Consider the following 17766-nt stretch of genomic DNA (forward strand, 5'->3'; position numbering starts at 1 on the left):
ATGCGACCGTATACTTTCGATTGGATGAAACGAATACAGATATCGTTGTTCAAACGATGTCGGTCGTGCCGCAATTCCGCGTAATCGACTTGTATGACACTGCATTGCGGAGTTCGTGTCGATCCGAGCGTGTGCCGTTTAGTGGAAATCTATCTGGGCAGTCAAGTCAATGCTGATTTCAAGACAGCCCAGAGTCAACTCGAAATTGATCGCGACCTTCCGTTGTCCTCGTACTCCTACATCTCCCAATTATGCACACAATGGTCAATCGTCAGCGGAGTCCCGTCAAATCCGGATGGGATGCACAGACGGCTGTTAACGAAGTCGATGAAGCGACTCCCTTGTTTCCTGTACTGACATCAACATACGAGGTGAGCTCTCGAGATCCCCAAGTGACATAGTTCCTCAGCTAATTGTCGTAGACAGTCAATAGCGCTTCGCAAGATCCCGAGCGGGGAGATGGGTCCGCGAAGGACCAGTCAACACCAACGCGGTCTTTGGCGACGACCATTTCCATTTTGCTGATCGGTATGTGTCTTCATTCTCTCGGTATGATCCTCTGCTGATCTTACTAGGTGTCTTTATCTCCCAAGCAGACACATCGCTGGTATTAGCCACCTACGGCAAGATCTCGTCCGAATTTCATGACCTCGAGAGCGGCTCTTGGCTCCTGTCAAGCTACATGCTGGCCATGTGTATATCGCAACCACTCTTCGGAAAGCTGAGCGACATCTTTGGGCGAAAGTCGTGTTTGCAGGTGGCCTACGTCCTCTTCGCAATTGGAACGCTCGGTTCGGGACTGGGCCGGTCAATGGCTCAGATCATCGCTGCTCGTACAATTCAGGGTGCTGGGGGCGCTGGAATGGTGTGCATGGTGTCGATCTTGTTGACTGATCTGCTGCCCTTCCACGAAGTCGCGCTATACCGAAGCTATGTCAATGTGGTGCAGACAGTTGGAAGAAGCTGTGGCGGCGTAATTGGGGGGTTTCTTGCTTCCACGATTGGCTGGCGCTGGTAAGTCCTTAGATGGCAGTTCTTTCGTTACGCACACAAGTTACTGATGGATGCCGCAGGGCCTTCTTGGCACAAGTTCCTCCAGTCATTCTTTCGATTGTCTTAGTCCAGTGGAAATTGGACGTTCCACAGAAGACTTTCAAACCTGGGCACTGCGAATCCACTCGCGACAAGTTACGACGTATCGACTTCATCGGAGCGGTATGCATGAGTATAACCATCTTCACTGCGCTATTCGTCCTGGACACTGGCGGACAGAAATACGATTGGAACCACCCCGTCATCATCACATCCGCTTGCGTTGCTGTTATCGGTGCTGGAACGTTTGTCGTATACGAACGGTACTTCGCGAAAGAGTCAATCTTTCCTGTCCAACTACTCACCCGCTACGTTGTTGGCACGTCTTATGGAATCCTTCTCCTGCAGAACTTTTCTCAGACCGCAGTAAGACCCAGCAATTGTAGCTGAAAGATGAAAGGCTAACTTAGTGCCAAGCTAATGTTCATCATCCCCATCTACTTCCAGGTCACCAATAATGCATCGACTGGCGAAGCCGGCGCCTACCTCATACCCTCTGTGGTTGGAAATACAGTCGGTGGCCTCCTGACGGGGGCATGGATCAAGCGGTACGGTCCTCCGTTCACGTATCTGGGATGGCGAGCTAACACAAACCAGGACCGGAAGTTACAAAGCTCCTACCATACTCGCGAGTGCCAGCTCAGCGTTGTCTTTCATTCTTTTGCTCTTATTCTGGCGTGGGCATACCACAGTCTGGGGATCCCTCCTAATATTCCCCGCCGGCTTTGCAACAGGCATGGCTCATTCGGCCGTGTTCGTTGGATTGACATCCGCAGTGGCGAAGGACGACGTAGCCATTGCTGGCTCTGGCTTGTACCTGAGTGGTAATGTGGGGGGCGTTACGGGCGTGAGCGGGGCTGCTGCAGCCTTTCAAATCGTTTTGCAGATGGGCCTGAATCATGCCCTGGAGGGAAGGAATGACGCATCCGAGATAGTCGAGAAGGCGACCTCTGATATCGCCTACATTCAGCATGTGGGCGACGGTCTTCGCGAGCTGCTAATGCCGGCATATATACACGCCACGCAGCAAGTATTCGGTAAGTCAAGAAAATTCGAGGCCTGACTTTGCTAACTTGCGACAGTGCTTGGGCTAGTCGCCTCCGTCATCGCATTTTCCATCGCACTTGTCACGAAGGAGAGGAACCTGTTGAAAGCAAACTCGGCCGAGTAGACAACGTATCTTGCCCCCATTTCTTTACGCGTGAGAGTCAATAACTTGGATGGCGCAAGGTGTTTGACGTCACCCATGGGCAGCCTGTGGTGGAATGGTGTAGCCGGGACATATAGCCCGAATTGCTACAAACGATCAACAAACACCGTATAGTACAATGAAGTCTTGCATCAGCTGCGGCGCTGACCAAGTCATTCGACGCATGCGTGATCAAGGCGTCGTCGGAATGCAGTCCAAGTATGGGAATGTTTCCACCAGGTCGGGCCCGACTGTCCAGTGCTTCAGCTGCCGGACGTGACTTTCGAAGTCCGGATTGAGCTGCAGCTCACTGTTCGATGCGACAATGAGGATACTAGATATGTCGTGAGGCCAATGGATTGACAGCGAATTGCCCGTGATCTCCCGTAGCTTGGAGAACTCCCGCCCCTCAGACAAGTCCATATACTGGAGTATGCGCTTCCGTGCTTCAGGCCTTCAACTATATCGTCAGTAGTGGTACTCAACCTTTGACCGTAAGCTTACCAAACTATCGTATCAACCCAAATCGGATGGGGTATTGTTAGCTGGGCTTCTACAGGCCTCAAGAAGTCTGGCATGGCTTCATAATTGCGCTTTGTGGGGGATATGAGCCAGCGTAGCAACAGGCTCATATAATACAAACACGCAACCCTTTCGGCTGAGCCCTTGACTGCCATACTTATCTTACCGTGCTGACCTAGAGCATCCGAAATCGGATTCTGCGAATTGCGGGTAGCAGGGTTGAGCAACGACCGCACGCTAGGGAAAGACTTTTCTGGAAGCTGCCCAGAAGATTGCACGTGCTGACGGCTGGTAACAATGATCTCCAGCAATACAGAATCGAGCCGACAGGTGGCGGATGCATGAAGCGGCAGTCGCTCCCACGGCGGAGGCTGTGAAGATGTGCCAGCCACGTCTAACAACGGGAGCTCTGGTGCGAAAGGCCAATCCCCTGGGATGCCGACACCGTCCTGGGCTGCATTCGCGCCAAATAGTGATAATGAGTATGTATTGTTCGCGTCTGGTTCCAGGACTAAGGATTTAGCTGATATCCGATCAGTCCACGATAGCGAGACTTACTCGAAGTGCCATCCCACATATTGAAAAGAGACTCGTCCGCACTGATAGGCAGCTCTAGGCTCAGCCCAGTATCTGCATCTCTCAAAAGCACGCCCTCGGTGGACGTTGCGCCGTAAGCTGAAGCATCGATAGTCGCTGAGCCATCGCTCAGGCCAGCAGATAGTGAATGCGATGCGAAGTTCAACGTCGTATTGGCCCCAATACTAGTGGGGGGAGATCTTGAGGTTTGCGACAAGTCGAGCCCGGCCTCAGCAGAGGAGGGGTCTGGGACTGCTCCAGTCGATGGTGAGGACGCATCTCTATCAAATGGTGAGACTGTGTGGTGATCGACCATCTGAAGGGACACTCGCGCCGAATTGATGATCTCTCGAAGGCATGTTTCATTGTTCTGCAGCTGTTTGACGAGGCCTTCCGAGCGCGTAAGGCGCCGCTTCAGATCAGCGACCTCTTCTTCTAGCTCTGCTATACGCGACTTCTTCCGCGCTCTCGCAGCTCTTTGGTTAAGTCTGTCGAATGTCCTCTTTCGGTACAATTGTTCGGTACTCATATTTGCCACTGTCCTGTCCATGGCTGCGTGTCTCGTCGGTGACGAAGTTTCCACGTGGAGAAGCCATGGGAGGAGCGCGCCGGCATTCTCGGCGACGTGTTAGGAATCGCCGCGAGAGGATTGGCGTTCGCGGCTTGCTGCGTCGTAGCCGGGCACGCAATGCGGAGACGATAGCACGAGGGAGACATTTCCCGCGATGGCTGGTGCCAGGTGTGGGGTGAGGCTCGTGCTCGAGGTTTAGCGTCGCGCTACGTGACAATGCATCGACCCATGAACTCCACCCGCGTCCTGCACTCACGCGTCACGGCGCCGGCCTCGTCTTCAAGCCCAGTATCGACGCGGTAACATCGACCCTGAACATGGCTCTGTTTGGACGCGGGGAGAGCGCGTTTAACCGTATGATGCCTTATAAGGGCACATTTCACCCGGTTCAGTTGTCAGCTTCGATAACGGCCTGCGACCATGAAGCTCCTCAAGTTGTTCCATTATGCAGTGCTCTCGTCGGCACTGCACTGCGCAGCAGCGAAGCAGCCAAATATCCTCTTCATCTTGACAGATGATCAAGATTGGCACATGAAGTCATTGGTTCGTACATCTCGGGTGATCTGAGGTAACAATAGCTTACAAAGAACAGGAGCACATGCCATTCTTGCAAAAGTATCTACTCCATGAAGGCACACTGTATGCGAACCATTTCTGTACGGTTGCGCTGTGTTGCCCTTCCCGCGTAAACCTCTGGACTGGCAGAGCTGCCCACAACACCAACGTGACTGACGTCTTTGCCCCTTACGGTTAGCAGTCACCTCCGCGTATTATGCCAGCCTCGTTAACACGTCTCAGGTGGCTACCCAAAGGTCGTTCGCGAAGGCATCAACGATGACTACCTCCCAGTATGGATGCAGAATGCTGGCTACAACACATACTACTCTGGCAAGCTGTGGAACCACCACTCTGTTGACAATTACAACGCACCCTACGCCGGCGGATACAACGGTTCCGACTTCATCCTCGACCCCTATACGTACGAATACTACAACGCGCACATGAGTCGTAACGGTGGACCACCCATAAGCTACAAGGGTCAATACTCGCCTGATGTGACTGCAGAGAAGGCGTATGGCTTTCTCGAGGAGGCAACGCAACACCCTGAGCCTTGGTTCCTTACCATTGCACCTATCGCGCCCCATAGCAACGTGAAGCTTGTGCCTACCGAAGAGTATAGTGCGGATTTGCCTCAATACGCAGAGCGACATGCTCATCTCTTTACCGAATACAAGATCCCACGCGACGCCAACTTCAATCCCAAGAAGCAGGGCGGCACAGGATGGGTCAAGAGACTTCCACTTCTCAACGACACAGTCATTGACTATAACGACGAATTCCAACGCTCCCGCCTTCGTGCCCTTCAGTCAGTAGACGAGATGGTGGAGCAACTTGTGAAGACTCTCGAGCACAAGGGCCTTCTTGAAGACACATACATCATCTACACCACTGACAACGGGTACCACCTAAGTCAGCATCGCCTGCATGCTGGCAAGGAGTGTGGCTACGAGACCGACATCCACATTCCCCTCATCGTGCGTGGACCTGGTGTAATGAAGGGCCACACCACCGACATTGTCAGCTCCCACACCGATCTCGCCCCTACCATCATGAAGCTCGCCGGTCAGAGTCTGCGTGAAGACTTCGATGGCTCCGTCATGCCTCTGTCACAAGAAGACACCCTTCTTGCCGAATCTGCAGAACGTCAAGAACACATCAACATCGAGTACTGGGGCCGAGCCATCCCCGAAGGCATATGGGGCCACTACGACAACCCGGTGAAAGAGAATCATCCGCCCGACCAAAACTGGGGTGGCTACCTCCACTCTATCCGTAACAACACCTACAAAGGCCTTCGCCTCATCGGTGAGGACTACAACATCTACTACTCCGTCTTCTGTACGGGCGACAAGGAGTACTACGACATGCGCTTCGACCCAGGTCAGCTGGAAAACTACTTCGACGACGAAGACGCGGACCTCATAGCGAAACGTGACACCTACCGTATCGCAGGCCGCCCCTTCACCGCCATCATCGACCGTATCGACGCATTGATGATGGTACTTAAATCATGCAAGGGCGAAGCGTGCAGAGATCCCTGGGGCGTGCTACACGGTAGTGGCAGGAAGGTCCGATCGCTCAAGCAAGCTTTGTCACATCGCTATGATACTTTCTACGCAGCGCAACCTAAGGTCCAATTCGAGGACTGTGCGTTGGGCTATATCCGTGAGGTTGAAGGCCCGCAGGAGGCGAACGTTTGGGATGGCTGGGATGACGGAGAGAGGTCTGAGCTGAAGGCGCGCAGGAAGCCGAGTTTTGTGTATCAGGGGAATCCGCATTTGCTTACTTGAGGTTGTGGTAGAAGTTGTTTCCAGGTACAGCCTGTATATACCCAGTAGGTTATGAGTGAGCATAAGTTCATATAGGATGCAATGATACATGCCTAAAGAGCTGAGCATCTTGTTAAACATACGACCCAAAATCACAGAAAGGCATGTAGACGGCAAGATAATGTATGAAGTAAAGAATTTTTGTTCAGACTGTCATTGAAGTACATCTAGCTTCCACGACAGCACACGAGACTACACGCTGTAAACATACATATCATGGGAATAAAGTAATGCAATCAATGACCAACTACCCCTTTCCACGCCTCATCCAGCGTTTACTCGCCCTTCAAGTGATCCTGCTTCACGGTGAAAGCCATATCTAATAGGGCCTTCTCTTCGTTCTTGTGTGACACCTTAAGTCCAGTGGCCACCGACGCACTAGGGTTGCGGCCAGCGTACATCACGTGACGCCTGTTGTGGTGCTCGGTTTGGTTGAGCAGAGTCTCGATTCTGGGCTGAGTAAAGCTCCAGGCACCGGCGTTAAGTGGCTCTTCCTGGCACCAGATGATGTTCTGGGCGTTGGGGTACGAGTCCAGGTTGTCCTTCAGTTGTTGCCAGGGGAAGGGGTTGAGCTGCTCAATACGAGTGATAGCAACGTCCTTCTCGCCGCGGGCCTCACGCTCCTTTACAAGCGCGGCGTACACCTGACCTGTGCAGAGAATGACACGGTTGATGCCCTCATGCGACTCAATCTCGCCGCTAGCGTGCGCGGGGTCCTCGATGATCCATTGGAAGTGAGAGTCGCCAGTGAACTCCTCAATGTTGGAGCGAGCGAGCGGGTGACGGAGTAGCGACTTGGAGAAGAAGAGAATAAGAGGCTTGCGGAACTGACGGTTCATCTGGCGACGGAGAAGATGGAAGAGGTTAGACGGCTTCGTTGTGTAGGCAATCTGGATGTTGCAGTCCTGGTGCTGACGGTCGAGCTTGTCGGGCGAGGGGAAGATACGGGGATCCTCGTTGCAAAGCTGCAGGTAGCGTTCCATACGTCCTGAAGAGTGCTCGGGACCTTGACCGTCGTAACCGTGGGGCAAGCTCATGACGAGACCGGAACGTTGAAGCCACTTGACTTCACCAGAGGCAATGAACTGATCGATGATGACCTGGGCAGTGTTGGCGAAGTCACCGAACTGAGCCTCCCACATGACGAGGGCGTTGGGTGATGATAGCGAGTATCCGTATTCGAAGCCAAGCCTACAGGTGATTAGTTACGGCGAAATACATCAAAACAGCATGAACTTACACTCCGTATTCGCTGAGCGAAGAGTTGGAGATGGTGAATGTTGCTTGGTCCTCGGCAAGGTTCTGGAGAGGGGTGTATGTCTTCTCAGTTTCCTGGTCGTGGAGCACGGCATGGCGCTGAGAGAAGGTTCCACGCTCGACATCCTGTCCGGAGACACGGACGTGGTGGCCTTCCATGCACAGACTTCCGAATGCCAAGGCTTCCGCGGTAGCCATGTCGATGTTCTTGCCGTCCATGACAGTCTTGGTGCGGCCAGCCAAGATACGCTTCAAGTTCTTGTGTACATTGAAGTCCTCCGGCGCGCCGCCGATCTTCTCAGCAATGTGCTTCAGTTGAGTCTCCTCGATGGCGGTTGGCAGATGGGGCAGGACCTCTTCCGCAAGCTCCTTGGGCGACTTGAAGCCGTTCCAGGCCGAAGTAAGCCATTCCTTGGAGTTTGGTACGTAGTCCTTGCTGCGGTTGAAGCTCTCATCTAGCATACCCCAGACCCAAGCCTTGTGCTCGTCAATGTCCTCCTTGGTGAAGGTCTTCTCGTCGAGCAGCTTCTTGGTGTAGATGTCCAGTGTTTGGGGTTGTTCTGAGATCTTCTTGTACATGAGAGGCTGGGTGAAGAAGGGCTGGTCAGTCTCGTTGTGACCCTGCTTTCGGTAGCAAACCATGTCGATAACCACATCCTTCTTGAACTCGGCGCGGAAGTCAGCTGCCAGCTGGCAGACGAAGTTGAGGGCCTCGACATCGTCACCGTTAACGTGGAAAACGGGCGCATCAATTGCCTTGGCGATATCAGAGCAGTAAGGAGTCGAACGGGAGAACCTAGGATCCGTAGTGAAACCAATCTGGTTGTTCACGATGATGTGAATAGTACCGCCAGTGTGGTAGCTGGGGAGCTGGTGGAAGCCCATAGTCTCGTATACTATACCCTGACCGGCGAAAGCGGCGTCACCGTGCAAGAGCAGACCCATGGCGCTGGAACCTTCCTTCTCGTCATTGTTGTAGTGCAGAATGGCGCGGGTCTTTCCTAGTACGACGGGGTCTTCGGCCTCGAGATGGGACGGGTTGGCGACAAGAGACAGCTGTACGCGCTTTCCGGATGGGGTGGGGCGCTCGAAGTTCATGCCCAAGTGGTATTTGACGTCACCAGAGCCCTCTTCGTTGGCCTCGGCAGTACCGGCAAATTCACTGAAGATGGACTCGTTGGGCTTTCGGACGACATTGGAGAGCACGTTGAGACGACCACGATGCGGCATGCCGATAACGATGTCCTTGACGCCAAAGTCGACACTGCGGTCGATGAGGGCCTTCATTCCGGGAATCAGACTCTCACCACCCTCAAGACCGAATCGCTTGTCGTTGGGGTATTTGGTGGCCAGGAAAGCTTCGAAGTTGGTACCCCAGATCAGGCGGTCCAGAATGCGGCGCTTCTCGTCGACGGAGTACTTGAAGGGTGTGGGAACCTCGATGCGCTCACGGAGCCAGTCGCACTGCTCCCTATCCGGGATGTGGATGTATTCAATTCCGTAAGAGCCGCAGTAGAGGCGTTCGCAGGCGTCGATGATCTCCTTCAACTTCATCTTCTTGCGGGACTCGGTCTTGAAGCGCGGGAGGATACCAGGACCCAATTCAATCTCTTGTTCCAGGTCCTTCTCGGTGAAGTTGTAATGTGACAGTTCGAGTTCGCGCGGCTTGCTGTATCCGAACTGCTCAGCTTCGGAGCGGATGCCCAGCGGGTCGATCTTGGCCTTGTGGTGACCGCGGGCCTGGTAGGCTCGGACGAGCAGTTGCACCTTGAGATGGTTCATGACGTCGGTACCTTCGGCGGAGGCCATGCCCATGCCAGGCCTGTTCGCGGCGCCGCCCTGGGGCGAGCTCATGATGTTTGGCGGCGGTTGGAAGGCTTGCGACACGGGCATGTCGCCGGACTCCATGTTGTGGAAGTAGACCTGCCATGAGTAGTGGACGCTGGCGGGGTCCTGCTTCCACTGCATGTACATGGCATCGATGTAGTTGGCCGTGTTGCCCTGGAGGAACGAGTCGTTGGGGTCCTATGCCGTCATTGTTAGCTATGGGTCGAAGAGTTTGAGGGTCTGGCTGGGAGGCACGCACAACGCCCTTGTTGGTGTCTTCCGACGACACGGCATACTGGCGGCGCTGCGTCACGGCGAGCGGGCGGCGACATGTCGAGAGAGCGGTTCGAGAGGGCTGTGCGAGGCTCGAGAAGGATGCTCTCGCCGGGGCGCACTGGAGCTGGCGGGAGCAGCACTGGCGCAGGGTGTTGCGCAACATGACGGGGATTAGATTAACAAAGCGGAGGTAGGGATGGGTGACATCCAAACGGACGACGATGAAGAGAAGAAAAGCCTCAGCTGTAGCAATGTGCAGTCGAAGTTAAGCGTCGCACGCAGTAGAAGTTGATGCAGCCAGGACAGGCCCCGTGTTCCGGCCTAGCGCGTATCATGGATCGCGGGATTTCTGACCGGTCACCACCCACCACATTCAAGGGAGCGACCGAACACCGTGAAGTCTATATTGACACCGCATCTTCTCGGCTGCTTGTTGTTCTCCAAATATAGTCTGCAGACCTGTGCAGGCTTGCAGTGGTACTCTTTGCTGGTCACGGCGGCGCTGCGATATGACGAAGTGGTCGCTCATCCAGTGTTCTCGCACCACCAGCCAATAGCAGGGCAGGCCTTATGTAACTCGCATGCAGCCTCTGACGGCTTCTGACGCTGCATGGCACGGATATGTATCCGTTGCGCCTGATGTGTTACTTCTCTTGGCTGATGCGAGCCATGCGCCATGTTTGCAGACACGCGTTCTGAAGTGGGCGAGGAGATGAAGAGGCCACATAGCCAAACCCATCAAACAAAAGATGCATTCCAGCTGAACGTCGAATTGAGTTTTGGAGTAGGGTACAGCCTTGCCTGAGCCTCAGCGGCTGCCATGCCGTTCGCTAATGCGTAGTCACGTGCGACGCGTGAATCTGGGGAAGCCCAGACAAGCTAGCACCGCGTCAGCCTCAAGCCAGGCACGCCTCACTGATCGTCGCGACATTACACCCCGCCATCATGGCCGACGCCGCTGCCCAGTACAAGAAGGATAAAGGCAGGGTCGCCGTGTCTGCGGATGGCAAGACGGTGTCCTGGAAGTCGACCAGTGGCGCGGCCAATGCGCCTGCTCCGTGGTCCATAGCCATAGCAGATATAGGCAGTACGTCGAGGCCTCACGAGAAAGACGCTATACACCACTGACGCTCTCTAGACCTCCAACAGACGCCCGCGACCGCTGCCAAGGCCTCCATAAAAATCGTCGTACCCGAGCCAGCGCCCCTAGCTGGCAACCACACCCTTACATTCACCTCCGCTACCGCTCGCGACGACCAACAGAACATAACCAGTCTATTGCGCAAATGGATCGAGGCCTCCAAACAGCAGAGCGCTCCGTCTCCGGCTCCTGCTGCTGGTGGCAAGGATGGTGGGGACAGCAGCGCCTCAGCTGCCATCGCTATGGCGCAGACTGTGACTGCTGGTGGCAAAGACAACGAGGAAAACTACGATGACGCGAAGCTGCTTGCGGATACAACGCTTCAGATGTCGCTACTCAATTCGAATCCAGCCCTTCGTCAACGCTTCGACCGAGCGCTCGCAGAGAAGCCTGATTCCGTCGGTGTTTTACAATTTTCTATGCAATTTTGGTCTACACGCGTGCACATGTTGAGATCACATGCAACAGAAAAGTCGCAGGCTACAGGAACTTACAACGTGCTGTCCGTCATCAAATCAAAGTCTGTCAACGGCACCCTCATGCTAAGCTTGACTAAAGAGCAGATTGAGCTCTTGTTCAGGCAGCATCCAATCGTGCAAAAGGCTTACAATGAGAACGTGCCCCAGTTGAGCGAGGGTGACTTCTGGGAGAGGTTTTTCCACAGTCGCTTGATGAAGAAGCTCAAGGGTGAGCGCATCCAAGAAAAGGACGTGCTTGATCCCAAGCTCGACAAGTATCTGTCTTACGATGAGACAACAGACAACCAGGATCTGCTTGCAGCTTCCATCCCTAACTTCATCAACATCGAGGCAAATGAACAGAACCATAGCCAGAAACAAGGTAACCGGCCCGACTGGACCATGAACCCGACCAATTATGAGAAGGCGCCCATCCTCCGAGTCTTGAATCGCATGAGCGAGAAGATGATGAAAGAAGTGCCACCTTCGGATGGAGGTCGGCATGGACCCGTCGGAGTCGATGAAGAGACATACAAAGAGCTGCAGTTGCGGGATCTACAGCGTGCAGATGACGACAACAGGGTCGTTCTCCGCGTACAGGATCAAAGCCGGTTCTTCTCCGCTGGCCAGAGCGTGCATACCTCAACCAGTGCTGCGACCTACACCAAGCGTACTCCTGCACAGGCCCTCTCGACGTTACAGCAGGATCTTCGCAAGTTCGGCGGCGACGGCCAGCTTTCGCGCGTTGATCTCCATTCTACGATCGATATCGATGATGAGAGTAGTAGTGACGAGGAGGAGTCGGTCCCCAAGAAGACCAAAGTTGGCAGTAAATCCTCGCGAAGTGCAGCATCCTCGCAGATCATTGCGGCTGTGAGGAAACGCCATCTACACAACGATGACTACACGTCATCCAAAGCCATTCCCACCAGCGAGCGGGCAAAGGAGCTTCACGTATCGGAAGGGGTTCTAGAGAATCTCACCATGACCCATAACACGACGGTCGAGTTCTTGCACTACTTCTGGGCCGTGTTCTACTCAGGAGACCCCGACCGCGCGGGCGAGATTGCGCGTCTCATCGAGACGCTTGACAAATCGCTCGACCGTATCAAGGCGGTAGCCGATATAGCAGAAGCAGAGCGCGAAGCAAGAATCGAGCATGCACGGAAAGAGAATGAGTTCGCCAACCAGCGAGAGAGGAAGAAGAGGAAGTTCGACCCCGGAGCTATCAGAGGAGGCGCGAAGGCCGTCAACCAAGTTGTGGACCCTTTGATTCGAGCAATCGACGCTGCGCGGAGTCAATACAAAAAAGCTCTCCAAGAACAAGTTGCACGCAGCACAGCGGCCGCGACTGCTTGATCGCATGTTCGTGCTGTACTTTTAAAAAGCTGAAGATCCTTCTGATTTGCATAGCGAAGGCGTTTGGGAAACAGGGCTTGTGCCGATCGGACGACCGCTAGGTATTTTCGTGAAACAATTGCAGGCCATGCTTTGAAATACACAGATTCTTTCCGGAGATACATGATAATTGTAGTCAGTGAGGCAATTGATGTTGGGAATGCCCATGTCTATCCAACAGCCATCTACGTCGGTTATTGCGCAAATCCGCAATGATCTACACGCGCTCCACGAAAATGGTCCGCCATGACCGAAAGTGATGCTGAAAGCTACAAACCACATGTGTGATCAATACCTCATCGGGTCGGAAGGTGCATAGACGCCGACAATTTTCGGATCATGTATCTTAACACGAAGTAATATCAGCAGAATCTCTACACCGCTAACTGAAGGCTCACAATGCTTGATAAGTGCACAGTACCGCCGGTCCATCGCACCTGCCAAAGTGAATGTCTTCTTACCAGCCCGGGCTGCTTCGGCAGGCACTGGACCCCTGACCTGGGAGAGGCCCCACTTATTGAGTAACTCGACGAGGCACATTTCTTTCACAACCTCATCCTCACTTCGTTTCTTTGCGGTATGATACGGCGCAGCTTGGATGCAGCAACTGAGGGCATGAATATTGGGGTAACATGAAGACATGTCGCGCATGCAGAAGAGCACGCAAAGCAAGAGAGGACGTCATCAATTCCTGAAACGCAGGAACAACTGCGGCCAACAACAACCGAAATTGGAATCAGCGTTTATTGCGACCAGCAATACCGAAACATCGAAACTCGAAAGGAAAAGTCTTAACCAAGTATTAAAACCAGAAAACGAAGGGCACGGTTGGATGAAACACACTCGAAGAGCAAACAGATCCTCTGAGTAGACCGAAACCGCAACACCTACATCATCCAACATGGACCGAACCTACGCGACACCTACAACATCTACAAAAACAGATGCCGTCGCAAGTATACGTGTTCCTGGTGTTGAAAGCTAGGGCTGTCGTCCGTTGTAATGGTCGCGTGCGGGATCATAGTATGGTTTGTTTCCTACTATCCGTTAGTTAACCTGCACCAGATACCGAACAGAAGATCTATTCATCGACTCAAAAATATACGTACCGTTGTTATTAGGAACTCGCTCCCTCGGTCGGTTGTCTCTGCAAAGATCAGTGTCGAGCCCAGCTGCACGACAACCTTAGTCGACCTACCTGTAACGGAAGCTATGCCAGAGGTACCATCTCGCGACCCAGTTCTCTTCGTTGACATGAAGCATGTAACGACCGATGTCATAATACGGTCTTGTTTCCGCGCAAGCATCGCGTACGATCATCAAAATATGCAGATGTTTCGACGTTTCCGACAACTCGTCCCATCTATATGGTTCTGCTACAGAGGGGTCTGCCCTCGATTGCTCGGTCAAATTGTAGCGGTTTGAGCTCAATGCGTTTCTGGCAGCGACAGCTTCGGCCTACGGAGGGCGTGTGGGTTAGCGGACGGCCTTCTATTGTCAGGCGAATACTTACGAGAAGCAGTCTGTGTGTACTCTCACTGAGTTTAAGTCGATTGCAAAGCTCGCTCTTGCTGGCGCTCTGGGAAAGAGGCGGCTGGGTCATGGTATGGCGACGTTCCCTAATAGGATCGTTCATCACGCCAATGGTACGAAAAGAGCAGCTCAGGTGAAATTAGATATGGGAAACAGAAAGTCAGGTCTCTTTGTCTTATATCTGGGGTCGACAGCCGTGCAGGAAGATCTTATGGAGTCGCTGTCATGTGACAATCAAGGTCCGTCCCGTCCTCTTTCCTTCCGCTGTGACACGGCGCATACGCCACATTATGAGATAATGGAGATCTGATTCGAGAAATACCCATTTCCCACCCTTACTCGCCTGGCCCCGGCGCCATGCTCTCGAGGTGGCTTCACATGCAGCTAGCGAATCTTAGGTGTTATGCCTGGCCAGCGCCGATCTATTGACGTGGACAGGGTGGATCACATGGGTCTCGCGTATCCTCCCGTGCAGCAACGGCAGGTAGATGCGTCGAAAACCGCTGTTCTGATTTGCTGCGAGGACATAGCTTCAGATCCATGGGCGTGCAGCGATTCATAATGACCTGTAGATCTCTCCACATCATTATACCCTCCTGTTGGCGCTAGCTAAATCAGCGATAGTGTAGCTTAGCCTGACGACAAAACAACATCCGCACTGCGATCATCGGGCCGGTGAGTCGAGGACCTGATGCAATCCCGAGAATCAGGTCGACGGACTTGAGCGCTGGTCAGACAGGAATACGACAAGCATCCACGGTCGGCAGGGAGATGGCTGCTTCGAAGACTTTCTGACCAGCCAATGCCACCCAAGCGCGGAGCACGACTACATGGCTCACGAGCGTGGCGCATTGGGCGGAGTGAATGGAGCTCGGCTCGTCACGCCCAGCTCCTGCGGACCAAAGGCGCTCGAAGAAGAGCATCACACTTGGAGAGCGTGGGTGCAAGAAAGCACGGCCCGAACTGAGTCATGTCTCTACGTGAGATCAATAATCCACTCCATTCTACAGGTCGACAAATCACACCCTAGGCTAGACATTCAAGTTACTTGAATTCTCAAGATGCCCAAAGGCCATCCAGCTGTCAACAACGGCCCAGCGTGATACTTATTGTGTCCGCCCTCAGCTACTGGAGGTAAGGATCGCCGTCAAGTGCAGGGCAACGGACAGAAATTCAATGTGATCAGTAAGCCTGGCTTAAGGGCGTTTTCCAGGGCTCGATAACACTCACCACTGAAGCATGGAAGTTGACTCAGCACAATTGACCGGACAGGTGTGAGCAGTCTCACAACCGTGTGTCTAGACTGAGAAAAATGCGCATTTAGTTGCTGGGCGGATCTTGTTCATCGAACATGTACCAAATCGTACAGCTTCTGGAAGCAATGGAAGGCTTTGCCGCGTCGTGCAGCCTCCTCTAGCCCGGCTAAGCCCGAGCCAAACGAGTCTACAGCGAGCGCACGGCTGGCGACCACCGCGAATTGAACTTGCCGAAGGTCAGTACCGGTCAGCTACCTGGAAAAGTTACCCCTTGCTTACCGTCATCATGCTGGCTCATAGGTTGACGACAACGAGACACATCCCGTGTCTATTTTCAGTATTCTCAGCGCACTCGCACCGACCGAATGGATCGCATAGGTGACATATCGCTTGTTACCTTCCGTTACATCGGTGATGGATAAACGGCGGCTTTTTTGTATCCAATCTGCTGCTGCAGTAACTCTGAGAGCTCGTGGATGGTGTGAGCTGGAAGTCGCTTCTGCAGTTCAATCTTGCCAGGCTATCCTGGGACTTTGTCGACGATGGATGAAGGTACATGGAGAAGAAGACGTACGACAAGCCACATGTGCTCGGAACACAGCTCTATAATTGTCACGACCGTGATAGGTTACAAGGTCCATGGTGAACCTGGCCAACTCATCGCTACCCCAGCCTTAAGTACGTCGCTTGTGTGGAGACTGCGTCAAACTAGCCAGCCTGGTTTCCGTATCGGCGAACCTGGATTAGTGCACCGTTTCGTCTCCCAACGCATTGTATACAATGTAAGCGGCACGACCCACTTGATCCCGTCGCCGGCCTGATTGTACGGACCCGGCTTGTTTTGCCGATCATTAGACTCTGATTGTGCAGCCTGTGAACAGAGGCTATGGAAGCTATGCAAAACCAGCATTCTTGATGGAGCCATTTGCGGCATGCGTAGGTGATCTTCGAATCCTTCGCTAATCACCTGCTTGTGCAATCAATTTTGGATGAGCACTTTGTCCATGAATAAGGGTCATGATCTCACAGCGGCGCTAGCCAAAGATAGGCAGGCTGGGGCATAGGGTCTGCATGCAGGAGCAACCGCCACGAGCAAGTTGGAGCGATGTACTTGCGTACGGGAGGGTCCGACGTTGAGGTCGAAGAAGCACAGCAACAGTTTTGCTTTTGCGCATCATCGCCAATTCCAGGAAGGGTCGTGGGGCTTAGGGGCTGCGAGTACAGAGCATTTTGATTGGATGGCCCTCCGCACACAGCCGCGTCGAACATGTTCCCTTCGCTAGGACAGAAAACACTGGAGCTGTCTCCTAGGCGGACTGCAATGGTCATACGATTCGGGAGACTTTAGTCGGCGAATACCATGGCCGTGGTCATGCCCTCCGAGTGGTGAATGAGCCGCCACGAGATACGACAGGGCGGTTGCACAGGAGCAGGTCATGGCTGCTCCTGCCTAAACAATACAATCTCGGAAAGGGCGCTGCGGAAGGCCTGCTACTTCCCAGGATGCCCTGCGGCGCACAAACAAAGTTGCTCTGCTATCAGCAGGGTCCCACACTCATGGACATTATGATCTAGCATCGATCGGATCTCATCTTTGACAATATCGATGACGAGACATGAGCATCATGCCTACAGCACAGCCCCGCGACGCCAGTCTACTAGACCGCAGCAACTGCCAGGAACCAATATGTGGTCCAGCTCCATCAGATCCGTTGAACGAGACCCACGCCACTCCGTCCTTCCGATCGACCCATGCCATGCAGCCGGATCCGTTCGCCTATTACAGAGCTTTCCTAGATACGAGCTCGTCGCAAATGCAACCGCAAACGCAAGGCCAAGGGCGCGATCGGCATTACATCGCACAAGATCACGATGATTATGCCTGCCACGATATTACCGGGACCGGAGATATGCAGCACGCCATGGAATATCAGCAGCAGGCCAGAGCTCGAGGCGTTCCCTACAATCTTGCCGTTCGGCTCGCAAATCGCTCCAATGGCGCGCCTCTAGCCACTATTGTGGAGCAAGGTTCTTACTCGACGCTAAACTCACATGGCTCCCTCCTCAGCGTGGGACGCTTCCCTTCACTCCGTGTGGTGGAAAATGCCTCGCCGACGCGCTCGTCACACAGAATCTCATACACACCAGAAGAACATGTTCTCCAGCGCATCACAGAAGATGTGCAGCGAGGGCATCTGTTGAAAGCACCAAGCAATACACACGATGTGCCCTTGTGCAAGGATTACAGCAACTCGTTCCGGGCTGATGATGCCGCAATCC

The 17766-nt window shown here is 53.6% G+C and overlaps 4 protein-coding genes across 4 annotated transcripts; 3 read left to right on the forward strand and 1 right to left on the reverse strand.

Annotated features, from left to right (window-relative positions):
• Positions 1–260: 260 nt before the first annotated feature.
• J4E83_005268 (uncharacterized protein) lies at positions 261–2263 on the forward strand (the record flags this gene model as incomplete). The annotated part of the gene is made up of 7 exons (XM_049332187.1): positions 261–371; positions 423–528; positions 576–1014; positions 1074–1458; positions 1510–1640; positions 1690–2129; positions 2175–2263. The coding sequence occupies 7 exons, from the start codon at positions 261–263 to the stop codon at positions 2261–2263; spliced, it is 1701 nt and encodes a 566-aa protein (XP_049188638.1).
• Positions 2264–4576: 2313 nt separating this feature from the next.
• Positions 4577–6301, forward strand: J4E83_005269 (uncharacterized protein; the record flags this gene model as incomplete). The annotated part of the gene is made up of 2 exons (XM_049332188.1): positions 4577–4589; positions 4749–6301. The coding sequence occupies 2 exons, from the start codon at positions 4577–4579 to the stop codon at positions 6299–6301; spliced, it is 1566 nt and encodes a 521-aa protein (XP_049188639.1).
• Positions 6302–6615: 314 nt separating this feature from the next.
• KGD1 (2-oxoglutarate dehydrogenase E1 component) lies at positions 6616–9863 on the reverse strand (the record flags this gene model as incomplete). Its single annotated transcript, XM_049332189.1, has 3 exons — positions 6616–7531; positions 7581–9622; positions 9684–9863. 3 exons carry the CDS (start codon positions 9861–9863, stop codon positions 6616–6618), a joined length of 3138 nt encoding a protein of 1045 aa, XP_049188640.1.
• A 782-nt stretch (positions 9864–10645) lies between these two features.
• Positions 10646–12658, forward strand: J4E83_005271 (uncharacterized protein; the record flags this gene model as incomplete). Its single annotated transcript, XM_049332190.1, has 2 exons — positions 10646–10787; positions 10839–12658. The coding sequence occupies 2 exons, from the start codon at positions 10646–10648 to the stop codon at positions 12656–12658; spliced, it is 1962 nt and encodes a 653-aa protein (XP_049188641.1).
• Positions 12659–17766: the final 5108 nt, after the last annotated feature.

The sequence above is a fragment of the Alternaria metachromatica genome (genome assembly GCF_023757995.1).
Source record: "Alternaria metachromatica strain BMP 0045 chromosome Unknown scaffold_10, whole genome shotgun sequence".
Classification (NCBI taxonomy): Eukaryota; Fungi; Ascomycota; class Dothideomycetes; order Pleosporales; family Pleosporaceae; genus Alternaria; species Alternaria metachromatica.